The sequence below is a fragment of the Mastigoproctus giganteus genome, chromosome 3, assembly GCF_048544385.1.
Source record: "Mastigoproctus giganteus isolate SK-2022 chromosome 3, ASM4854438v1, whole genome shotgun sequence".
Classification (NCBI taxonomy): domain Eukaryota; kingdom Metazoa; phylum Arthropoda; class Arachnida; order Uropygi; family Thelyphonidae; genus Mastigoproctus; species Mastigoproctus giganteus.
The window spans coordinates 207606815-207619343 of NC_143577.1; the positions used below are offsets into that span (position 1 = coordinate 207606815).

Consider the following 12529-nt stretch of genomic DNA (forward strand, 5'->3'; position numbering starts at 1 on the left):
TGTACCCCAATGATTCCCAGCAGTCTCTGAAATATCCTGCATCTTATTTTCCAGGCTGCGGCTCATTGCAATAGAAGCAGTGCAAGAATCACTTTCACCTCTGCCAGTGGCTACTGTTAATCTATTAGTCCTTGTATCCCCCTCAATCTAGCAGTTTTCCGACCCACCTAACACTGCCTCGTAGCATTAGCAAACATTCTTGCACCCTTTCTATTTAAGTGTATCCCATCCCTGTAGAAGCAGTCTCTCCTGTTAACAAGTACAGACCAGGCTAAAAATAATTCTACCCCTTGAGCCTTGCACAATCTTTCCCGGGACGAATTGATTGACAGGGCTCTCATCATATACTCCCTCCTATTGTGTCTGGGCAGAATTGCAGACACTTTCAAATTCAACCCTAATTCACGGCTTTTTTTCAACAGTGACCTGTACTTGTTAAGTAATTCCGCCGGTCTCCTACTCTTAATATCATTAGTGCCAACGTGTACAACTATATCAGTTGTACACTATATCAGTTAATGTCAGTAATGAGAGTATGCTACTCCAACTGGATATAGATAAGTTGGGAAAATGGGCTAAGAAGTGGCAACTGGAGTTTAATATGGACAAATGCAAAGTACTGCATATGGGTAGCAATAACCGAAGAGAAACGTACCAACTGGGTGGTACCTACACTCAGGGAAGTGAAAAAGACCTGAGGGTAATTGTGCAGCCAAATATGAAGTTCGCTGAGCAGTGCAGATGGACTGCCAGGGCAAGTCATGGAGTCTTGTCAATGATATATAGGAATTTTGCTAGCAGGGACAGGGAGGTGATAATCCCGTTATACAAGGCGATGGTCAGGCCACACCTAGAGAATACTGTGTAAAAGTCTGGAGGCCTCATTTTAGGAATGAAGTAGAGTTGCTAGAATGAGTACAAAGAAGGGCAACAAGATTGGTGAGGGGAACAAAGGGGTGCTCTTACAAAGAAAGGCTTAAGTTCTGCAAATTGTACCACCTGGAGAGTAGGCACCTGTGAGGTGATCTTAATGAGGTGTATAAGACCTTGAATGGGTTGAGCAAGCTGAATGCTGATGGTTTTTTTCGTCTTGCTCAGACTAAGAACCTGAGGGGGCACAGTTTCAAATTTAGGAAAGATAGTTGTAGAATAGATGTACGGAAATTTGCCTTTAGCCAGCGGATAGTTGATTGGTGGAACAGGCTTCCATCTTTTGTTGTGGAAGCTAATAGGCTAAATAAATTTAAGGCTGAGCTGGACAGGCATTTGGTACAAATGGAGAGATGCAATGGGAGGGTTTTTTTTTTTTTTTTTTTTGGCTGATGCTGCATAAGCTTGCTTTCTTGCATCGTATGCCTCTACTAATGCTAACATCACATAGCAGAGTTGCCATAGTTTAGTTGGGGCTGCATGTACATGCGTGCACACAAAGTCCTAGCAGAGTAGCCTTCGCAGGAAGGATGCTCTGCTAGGACTTATAAACACCAGGGGTTGTTTATAAGTTATAAACACCATTCTCCCCACACCTGTTGAAAAGGTCCAGCTTCAAATCCCATCAATGATGCGAAGAACTTTTATGAGCTTTTTTTCACTCCGTGGCTGAGTTAGTTGGTGTCGGGAAAGAATGTCAAGTTTTTCCCCCATGTAAATTCAAGTTTTTTGTCCAGCAAAACAGCCAAATCTACACACAGGGGTAGATGAGGTATTTCTCAGGTGATCACAATATGACAGTTTTCTGTTTGGCAGTGTCTCAGACTGACCTAATCTGATAATGATGCTATACAATTTAAAAACAAATCAGTGCTTGGCCTTTGATGAGAGAAGAGAGTAAATCCGTGATCAATTTTGAAGGCAGGTAATGCATACCACTTTTGATTTGATTTCAACTACTACCCCAGAATATCCTTGCAAGTCCTATAGTGTCTCCAGGATTTTACACAAGCTGGTCAAATCCATAGAACAACTATAGACCTGACCAGCTTGTGAAAATCTGGTCCAGCTTACAGAACAACAACTACTCAGAGTTTTGGATCCTTTCCTGACAAGGCAAAGGAACCTTTTTCCTGGAAAGGCAGAGATAAACAGTAGCGGATCATCTGCTGTTTATCTATGAGTCCATAGATAAACAGCAGATGATCTACTGATTTTGATAATGTGTTTAACTGTTTCATAATGGATGACATCTGGCCCAACAGCACTCACCTGGGAGAGACTGATCCATTATAAGAAAGATTCCTTACTGAGTTTAAGACTTTCTAATGACATTATCACAATGAAAAATACTTGAAGATTCCTTGTATCTGAGTTTAGTTTTCTTGTATGTGATCAAGGAAATGGTGTAGCTCTTGAAACATTATGATTTTATAATAATGTTTAACTTATTATGGAGGATTTTGTGTTTTTAACAGAAGTTTGCTCTTAAATTTTATTTTTATTTCAATATCTTTCATGACATAATAGTTATTATATAGAAAAGCAAATTTTGCAATGAAGTAACTTAAATATGTAAAATAAATTGTATTACTTTACTTTATATATTAAAAGGTATTATGAACACAAAAATCATTAGATCTTCCAAGATGAGATCAATGAAACCAAATACAGATTTTATTTGAATACTAATTAGTATATTATGTGTCATTCTATAATAACAAGCATATACTATAGTTAATTGAAAATGATACATAATAAAGCTAAGCAATGAACATATTTAACATATTTGTAAACATTAAACAAATTGTTGCTAATTAAATTGAAGCAAATATATCAAATACATTGATCATCCCTAAATTAGTCTTGTGATTGCTTGTAAATATTCCTCGGTGTAAACAACTATTTATTTTTCTTCACCCTTAATTGTTATTATCTGTTGACTTGAAACAGTGTTTACTATCATTTATTAATTATGTATTAGCATAAAAAAATTAAGTTAATGAATAGAATTTTCTCAATTTTAAGTTTTTCTCTTATAATTTTTCTTAAACCTTTGGTACTTGATGTCCATGTTTGCTAGCAACACCAGCATATGAAAAAACAATAACAATTCATTCACAGCGTGGGTTTGTTAAGGGGTTTGTAACCACATTATAATATTCACAGCGTGGGTTTGTAACCACATTATAATATCCAATCAAATTTGTCTTGTCTGACAAATTTGATTGGATATTATAATGTGGTTACAAAGGAACTGGATGTAAAAAATAATTTTGATATCATATACTTGGATTTCAAGAAAGCTTTTGACACTGTTGCACATGGAAGACTACTGTACAAATTGAAGCAGTATGGTATTAAGGGTAAGTTGCTACAATGGATAAAAGGTTGGTTGAGTGGGAGAAGACAGAGTGGTAATCAATGGATGCTGCTCTTCGTGGAGTAATGTTATTAGTGGAGTCCCCCGGGGTTCAGTGTTGGGCCCACTGTTGTTTTGTATGTTTATCAATGATATTAATGAAGGTATATCAGGCTTAATATCCAAGTTTGTAGATGATACTAAGGTTGGCAGGGTTGTTAATGACAGTAATGGCAGTGTGCTACTGCGACAGGATCTAGAAAATTTGGGCAGATGGGCTGAGAAGTGGCAACTGAAGTTTAACGTTGACAAATCCAAAGTACTGCATATGGATAGAAGTAACCCCAGAGAAATGTACCAACTGTATGATACTACACTTAGGGTGTTAGAAAATGAAAAAGACCTGGGAGTAATTGTGTAGTCAGGTATGAAGTTTTCTGGTCAGTGCAGACAGGCTGCCAGATCAGGTCATGGGGTGTTGTCAATGATATACAGGAATTTTGCTAGTAGGGAAAAGGAGGCAATGGTCAGGCCATGCCTTGAGTATTGCAAACAGGTCTGGAGGCCTCATTTTAGGAAGGATGTAGAGTTGCTTGAGTGAGTACAGAAAAGGGCTTTGAGATTGGTGAGGGGAACGAAGGGAGGGGTCCTCTTACCAAGAAAGGCTTAAATTCTGGAATTTTAAGTGTCTGGGGACTATGCACCTGTGTTGTGATCTGACTGAGATGTATAAGGCCTTGAATGGGTTGAGCAGGCTCAATTCTTATGAGATTCTTCCTCTTGTTCACATTAAGAACTTGAGGGGGCATAAATTGAAATTGAGGAAAGGTTGTAGAACAGATGTGCGGAAATTTGCCTTTAGCCAGCGGGTAGTTGGTTGCTGGAACAAACTTCCATTTGTTGTTGTGGAAATTGATAGCTTAAATAAATTCAAGGAGGAACTGGACAAAGTTTTAGAGGGAATTGAATGTGTGAAATGTTTTTTTTTTTTTTTTTTTTTTTGGCTGATGCTATATAAGCTTGTTTCTTGCATCACATGCCTCTACTACTACTACTGCAAATGAAGAAGATGCAAATGAATATTGAGGATAAAAATTTATTAATATACAACATGCAGTTTCAAAATGCAAATATAATCCTTCTGTTTTCTGTATACTCCTGTTTTAAAATTTATATAATACTGTAAATTAGACAATTAAAAGTATACCTATTTTATAATTTGATTTTTGTATATTCCCTACTATGATATCAGCCATAATTTGTCTGTGAATTTAAAATTATTTCCATGCCTCATGATTTTTGCCTCTTTTTTTTTTTTTCTCTCCCTGTAACAAATGACTAGTATATTTGACAATTAATTAAAGGAACACTTACTCATCAAGTTCTGCTCCACTTAAAAGGCTTTCATTACTGATGGAGTTGCAGAATGTGGCGAGAAAAGGCACCATTTTTTCATTCTCAAACATCCAATCAAAATCGGCTGCTTCTAATTTATTTACTGCTGGATAATTTATTTTAACCAGTACATCAAGAAACTTCTTCCCAGGGTTCATGGTGACAGGTCATAGAGGATGCTAAACTTAGTTCACTGTCTGTATAATAAATAGTCATATAATATTCAATTATACTTGCTAGTTTATTTCAACAATGAAATATAGTTACAATCTAAATGGACATAATGAAAAATGATATACCTGTAAAATTCACAAGTGTCATGGCCAAAAGATTACACACTGTGAGCAATATTTTTCTTCATTTTCAAAAATATATATAAACTTTTTTGTTTGTGTTTGGGACACTAAAATTTTATTTAAATGTTGCAAAAAAATAGAGATAGTTAAATAATTTAAATATAAAATAATAAATATAAAATATTAAATATTATAAAATAATTTAGAAATAGAGGGAAATAGAGGTAAAGACAAATGTTATTCCAACAGTTTTAAGATCCACAATTTACAAGTAGTATGACAGATCTTCCAAACCAGACAATGCATTTGTAATTTAGTCTTAGTATTAGCAGACTAAGACTAAACTGCAAATGAATCTAATACTAAAAGCACTACAGAAAGCCATTCTAAGACAATATATTAAACTATCTTGAATTAGATTTTTTTTTTTTTTTTTTTTTTGATTTGGTAGTTGTTGGCGCATCGGCTTCTATGGCCATATTGCACCTCCCAAGGTTTTTGCAGTACTTTGATCCAAGCCCGAGGCGGGAATCGAACCCGCGACCTTGGGTTGCCGGGCAGGTACTTTACCCACTCGGCTAGCCCGGTCGGCTCTTGAATTAGAAGAAATATTTAAAGCTTGTATTCAGGTTATCTTGGAAACCTGAATACAAGCTTTATTCTTCATTCATATACTTTTAACTTTCCTGTGACTACTTACACTGCACTACTTACACTGGATGTTTAAAAGCTGGAACCCATTTCCAATGAGAAAATGATGAATATTTGAATGAAAAGCACTCACTGGTTACAGATCAATTAATAACTGAGGCAGTATTAGTCTTAGTATTAGCAGATATTCTTCAAACATTTTGAGGGTTCGCATTCCCATTCTAATGCTTTACATATAATTTTATATAGTAGGAGGTCAATAATTTTTGGTATAAAATGATAAATGAACCAGCTTCTGTTATATATGTGGTCAGCCCTCCATCGGTTTCCTATGTTTCAGTAAAATATTCCAGTACATGTTCGACGCTTGTAGGTATATGGTCTGTTGATAAATCGTCTCGGAGATTCTGTTACATGTGGCCATCCCTCCATAGGTTTCCTAAACACACTTCCCATTTCACCTATCTATTCTCTCCAAAAGTTTATCTCAGGGGTACCAGCTTGTGAAGATTAACCGCTTTTCCTTTCCTTTTAAATCACGAAGATAGTACAATTTATTCTGCAGAGGCTATAAATCAAGATACCACGAAACTTTATCCCCTTTATCAAACACTCACCTATGGGTTATCTTACAATTAGGAAAACTGCCTTAGTTTTTCACGTAGATATGAACGAAGTTTGCAACGAAATATGTAAGATCTCATTTTGTGAAAATATCAACATAAGTCAAATCAGTATTAATATAAGTTTCACGATACTTACCTATCTTGAAAACAGCGCCAACAATTTCCAATTATTTATGTATAGATGTCGCTGCTCTTTCTCTATTCAGGGAAAATAATACTGACAGACAAACATGGAGTGATTACGGTTAGTGAGAGGCACAATCGAATGTTTATTATTATTATTAGCTGTATGTTGCAAGGAAGCTTGAGGCTTATGCTGCACCAGCCAAAAAAAAAAAAAAAAAAATTCCCGAGTTACCCTGAGAGAGAGAGAGAGAGAGAGAGAGAGAGAGAGAGAGAGAGAGAGAGAGAGAGAGAGTAGAAGGGAATCACCAAGAAACAGAAGAATGATGATATCCAGCTCAGAACCCTGGGTGTGCCAAGCCCATACTCACCAGACGTGAGTCCCCGGGGTTAAATAAATGGATGGTTTTCAGTCGAATGGTTAGTAGTTACAAACGAACTAATCATTTGACTCTCAGGCCAACAGGCCTGAGAAAGAAGGCTACAGCAGAAGATAAAAGAGCTAATAGTAAAGATAAGATAACAGAGACAGTTAGCAACCAGTATCAAAGGAGTAATAGAAGTAAAAAGCTGTTCAGTAAAATGAAGTCCACCCATAAGAAAAAAACGTCCACACAAAACACGAGACGTATAATCAGAGTATTGAAGAATACCTGGACACCCTCAAAGAAAATCTCCTAGAATCAGCAAGAAACCTCGCCGTTACGGGAAAGGTGCACGGAGGAAAACACACAACTGGTTATTTGATGAAAACCAGAGCACCTTCTACAGGAACATCGGACAAGAGAAGTAGGAGAGAAAGTAGCCCCTAACCAGTAAGCACTAGAGCAGATCTTAGGCAACCTGTGGAGCAGCGAAGTTAGTCACAACGGCAGTGCCCCTGGATAGAACTACAACGGAAGAAAACCAAAGTAATACAAGAGATAACAGAATGGGAGATTCAGGAAAAGAAGTACAATATTCTACAACTGGCGAATCCCAGATTACGACTGGCGAATTCCCGGAATAGATAACATTCACAACTTCAGGTACAGAAAGTTAAACTGCACACAGACACATAACGGTGCAGTTCACCAAGATGATGAGGCACCCTGACACAGTCCCAGAATCTCTGACTCAATTAATCACCTGTCTGAACCCGGTGAAGTACAGACCGATCACCTGTCTCCCAATAATGTAGAAGATATACTTACCAGCTGAGTAACTAAGACAGCAGACCGCTTGGAGTGACAGATCAACATGGCCGAGCAGCAGTAGGGATGTAAGCAGATGAGCAAATGATTCAAGGAGCAATTGATTATTAACGCGGTAGTTATGAAGCAAGCCTATAAGATACGCTGCAACCAGCAGACGCATACATCGATTACCTCAAAGCCTTTGATTCCGTACCCCATAGCTGGCCGATAGAGACACTGAAGATCTACAAAAGTCAACTCGATACTATAGATCTTCAGTTCCTACAAGCAACCATAGTGAAATAGAAGACCACTATCAAGGCCGAGAACATCGCAACCAGACTGATCGCCATCAGAAGAGAGATCTTCGAGGGAGATGTCCTGAGCCAATTGTAGTTATTTTAGCACTCAACTCACTGTTCACCACGCTCAACCACAACAAGTTTGGATAAACCATAAAAGAAGGGAGGAAGAACATCTACACTCACTCTCTCTACGCTAATCTACACGGATGATCAAATGCTCTGCCGAAACCGAGAATCTACTCAGTTTCAGCAGGATGTACGAGATTTTCCCACAGTAACAGGTATTCTGGATCACTGAAAAGTTCGGCACTGACGTTAGAATGCAATTTGGCGCAAACAAATGCAAGAGTCATGGATTTCATCAGAGAAATCCAGACAGTGAAAAACTATCAGCTGAAGACCAGTGAAGATTTTAAACCCATGAGAGAGAGAGAGAGAGAGAGAGAGAGAGAGTTTACTTTGTTTACCCTGTAAAACATGCTGTTTTACAGAGTTTTTTTTTTGGAAAAAAAGAAAAAAGAAAAAATGGTATTAAGGGTAAGTTGCTACAATGCATGAAATAAGTGGTTGAGTGGGAGAAGACAGAGAGTGATAATTAATGGGCGCTGCTCTTCGTGGACTAATGTTTTTAGTGACTCCCACAGGGTTCGGTGTTGGGTCCACTGTTGTTTTGTATATTTAATAATGATATTGATGAGGGTATATCAGGCTTAGAGTCGAATATTTCAGATGATACAAGGTTTGGCAGGATTGTTAATGACAGTAATGGCAGTATGCTACTGCAACAGGATCTAGAAAATATGGGCAGATGGGCTGAGAAGTGGCAACTGAAATTTAACATTGACAAATTGAAAGTACTGCATATGGGGTAGAAATAACCCTAGAGGAATATACTAACTATGTCGTACTATACTTAGGGTGGTAAAAAATGAAAAAGACTTGGGAGTGATTATGCAGTCAGATATGAAGTTTTCTGAGCAATGCAGACAGGCTGCCAAAGCTGGTCACGGGGTATTGTCAATGATATATAAAAATTTTGCTAGCAGGGAAAAGGAGATGATTACCCCTTTGTATAAGGCGAAAGTCAAGCCCCGCCTTGAGTACGGCGTACAGATCTGGAGGCTTTATTTTTGGAAGATTGTACAGTTGCTTGAGCGTGTACAGAGAAGGGCTACAAGATTAATAAGGCGAACGAAGGGATCCTCTTACCAAGAAAGGCTTAAATCCTGCAAATTGCAGCGTCTGGAGATTAGGCACCTACGAGGTTATCTGACTGAGCTGTATAAGGCCTTGTGAGCACGCTGAATTCTGATGGGATTCTTCTGCTTGCTCAGATTACGAAACTGAAGGGGCATAAATTCAAATTGAGGAAAGACAGTTGTAGAATAGATGTGCGGAAATTTGCCTTTAGTCAGCGGGTAGTTAATTGCTGGAAAAAAACTCCCATCTGTCGTTGTGGAAGTTGATAGCTTAAATAAATTCAAGGAGGAACTGGACAAACCTTTTGAGGGAATAGTTGTGTGAAATCGTTTTTTTTTTTGTCTGATGCTACATAAGTTCATACACTTGCTTTCTTGCATCATGCGCCTCTGTTCTATTATTACTACTACTACTATTACTATTACTACTACTACTACTTCAATTGATATTCTCCAAGCCACGAAGTAGCAGGAGAAGTAATAAATTGCTATTCCAGGTTCCAGTGCCTTCCGAAAGAGTGCAGAAATGGATCGTAGAGAAATAATGGAAAATAATGGAAAAATTTGAGGGAGGAGCAAATGAAGGAGTGCTAGTTAATAAACTTCTAAAAGAGATGTTCCTCAGTTCTGATTAATAACGAAGATTCTAAAGGAGATATCATTGATCAGTTATTGAGAGAAAGTGATAAGAGTGAAGCTTCTGGAACAACAAAACCAAATGAATATAAAATCGAACAGTTTATCGAAGGCTTTGACAACAATCTTTTTCCCCGTTTTGACGGGAACAAAGGTCTTTTTAAAAGGCAGGAACATCATTCTCATCAAAAGATAAAGAAAGTTGTTGATCTGATAGTAACACTATCTGTCAAGCAGACGAGCTTTGAGTGCACATTTTCTGGCTTGTATTTTTTATAAGCATTATATTTTTGACGAATTTAGCTGAGGTCGAAAAAGGACATCATTGATGCAATGATGCTTCTGAGATGCGACGCTTAACTGAAAAATAAATTGCCAAAATTCTTTTATAACTTTGAATTACTTTGGATTTATACTTTGAGTAATGACCACCGGGAAAAAATACCATGAATATACATTCATGTGGTATAAGAGTAGTCATTACTAAAAGTATAGTTCTACGGAAAATCACAACTTAACGTCCTTTCCCAACTATACTGTATTTGTATTACTTTCATTCGACGTCGTCGTTGAATCTTCACGACGACAATATTTTCAAACATTTTTTTTTTTTTTTTCAATTTGAGCAACAAACCTGTATATTTTCATTTTTCAATTGATTAATTTCATCATCATTATCATTTTCAATATTTAAATTGTTATTCCCTTTGTCAACTATCCTAAAGAAATAAATTTAATACCTAAAATAAATTTACTGGCCTTTCCAGGATAGATTATTCTCTCTGTTAAGGTTCTCAGCTCCTGGCCATTTACAATTTGTATTTCTTTATTATAACCCATCAGCTACTTGCATCAAAGATTAAGTGGCAACCATAGGAATATATGAGGAGGGATGAACAGAGATCTCTACCATAGAATCCTATATTTATACAGAGAGAGCAAATTTCTCCATCCCTGCCCACTCCGTGGACACCCATGGTGGCTAGCATAATTAATGAAATTAACGAGACAAACAAAAAATATTTTTTTCACATAATTATTCCAATCCATCGGGTTTATCCTCAACATTAAAATTTTCTTTTTGGTAACCATACATTTTTCTTTTTTTAGAAAGAAAGAATCTTTATTTGTCCTACCAAATATAAATATAGTAGTACAATATTTTCAAACATTTTCATAACTGGGCGTTTTGCTCTGGACTAGAGAATATCAAAACGAAGTTTGTTTGCGAAGGTGAACGGTTGCACCGTTTTGTGCTCTGCTGAACGTAAGTTAAAAATTATGTTCTTTTCAACGACCAGATGTCCATTTGATACTGCCGGAATCCTTGTGCCAACACGCGTCTAAATGCACCCATGGATGATAGTTGTTCAGATAAATAGATATTTTATATTATTTTCATGTTTGAATGCTCTTTATAGCGATTAGCACTCGCATATGCTGCTTAGCTTCTGTTAACTGCACTTATCCTCAGTAATCCTAGCCTAAAGCGATCGTAGCATTGTCTCCACTGAGGGAAGAACACCTGTCCGCGTCTCAACGCCTTGAGCAGTGGCTGGACGGAACTGACGCTATTAACCCTATACGAAATTGAAAGCTCACAAACAATAGTGGCCTTCCTTCTTTGTGTCTGCTCTAAAAGAATTATGTGGAAGTCGCTGTAATTCGGATCAACGTTAAAATTTGCTGCCTTCAAATAGTAGCAGTGAAATAAGCAATATGCAGGTGGAAGATTGTATACATACTTGTCAGGCCTGCCTGAAGAAGGTCAAACATATACTAATATGCAATAGTGACTGCGGCCGCTCCTTATGCGGAAACTGCTCTGGACGGTCACAAATCTTTAAAATGTCAAAGTCAGCTACGTGTGTGTTCACTGCCCCAAGGAAATCTGAAATCTCACCAGAGAAACCCGGTTCGACGTCTTAAGATGTGAATCGAGCTCAGAAACCGGAGGGCACACAGCCAGCTAAATCGACCACTGATACTGAAAGTGCCACTCCGTTCCTCGGACTAATTGACTCTGAGGATACCCCCAGTGAAACCAGTAACGCTAAAGAGATCCCCACGACCAAGCGCACCATCGGAACACTGCACGATCTCAATCCTACCTCTCACATCGGCACTGCCTCACAGACTGATTGGACGCACGCACTTGAGTCCACCGCAAGGAGTGTCAGCATGTACCCTGATGCGGAAGTCACAGAGGAGACGAATAGGCAGTATTCAATAGGGCTGCGAAATAAAAACCCTCCTGTTCGTTCCACCCAACCTCATATAACCGATGAGGTCCTGTTGCCAATGCTGAGTAACTTCAAGGCTGCGCTACTAAAACGTGTACAATCGAAGTTTGATACATTCTACGATAAGTGTTACGAGCTTTTCTCTAGCAAAATTCGTGAGGATGTGAAACGCAGCATGAGTCATTCTATTCCTGACTCACAGTGCTGTGGAAAAGCTGCAGAAATCGATCACTACATATTGACACCCACGACCTCATGTGGTACTTCCTCTTTCGAGGTCCAAAAATTTAATTCAAGTGCACCGCCCTGACACTGTAAGTGTAATATATCAGAACGTTGCGAAATATCGCATTCCCATGCAAAAGGCAATAATATACCTGCAATGCGGTCCTCAACTGACACGTCAAATGAAAAGGTAAAAATTCCACCGAGTGAGCATTCCCTGTCGCTTCCAACCAGCTGTAGCACAGCCATCACGAGTGCCTCACAACCTATACACGTGCACAACTCATCAGTCAATTCATGCAGTCGTGAAGATAGTCCAGAAATTATGCCATCGGCACACCCGAGAATTGCATCAAGAAGTGA

General features: G+C 38.1%; 1 protein-coding gene across 1 annotated transcript in view; it reads right to left on the reverse strand.

Annotated features, from left to right (window-relative positions):
• LOC150088634 (HAUS augmin-like complex subunit 3) overlaps positions 1 to 4865 on the reverse strand; it is a 142322-nt gene extending 137457 nt beyond the window's left edge. Inside the window, exon 1 of the mRNA XM_090370276.1 lies at positions 4667 to 4865. Within this exon, the coding sequence (XP_090226402.1) occupies positions 4667 to 4845 (179 nt within the window). The 5' untranslated portion in view covers positions 4846 to 4865. The remainder of the gene's footprint in view (positions 1 to 4666) is intronic.
• Positions 4866 to 12529: the final 7664 nt, after the last annotated feature.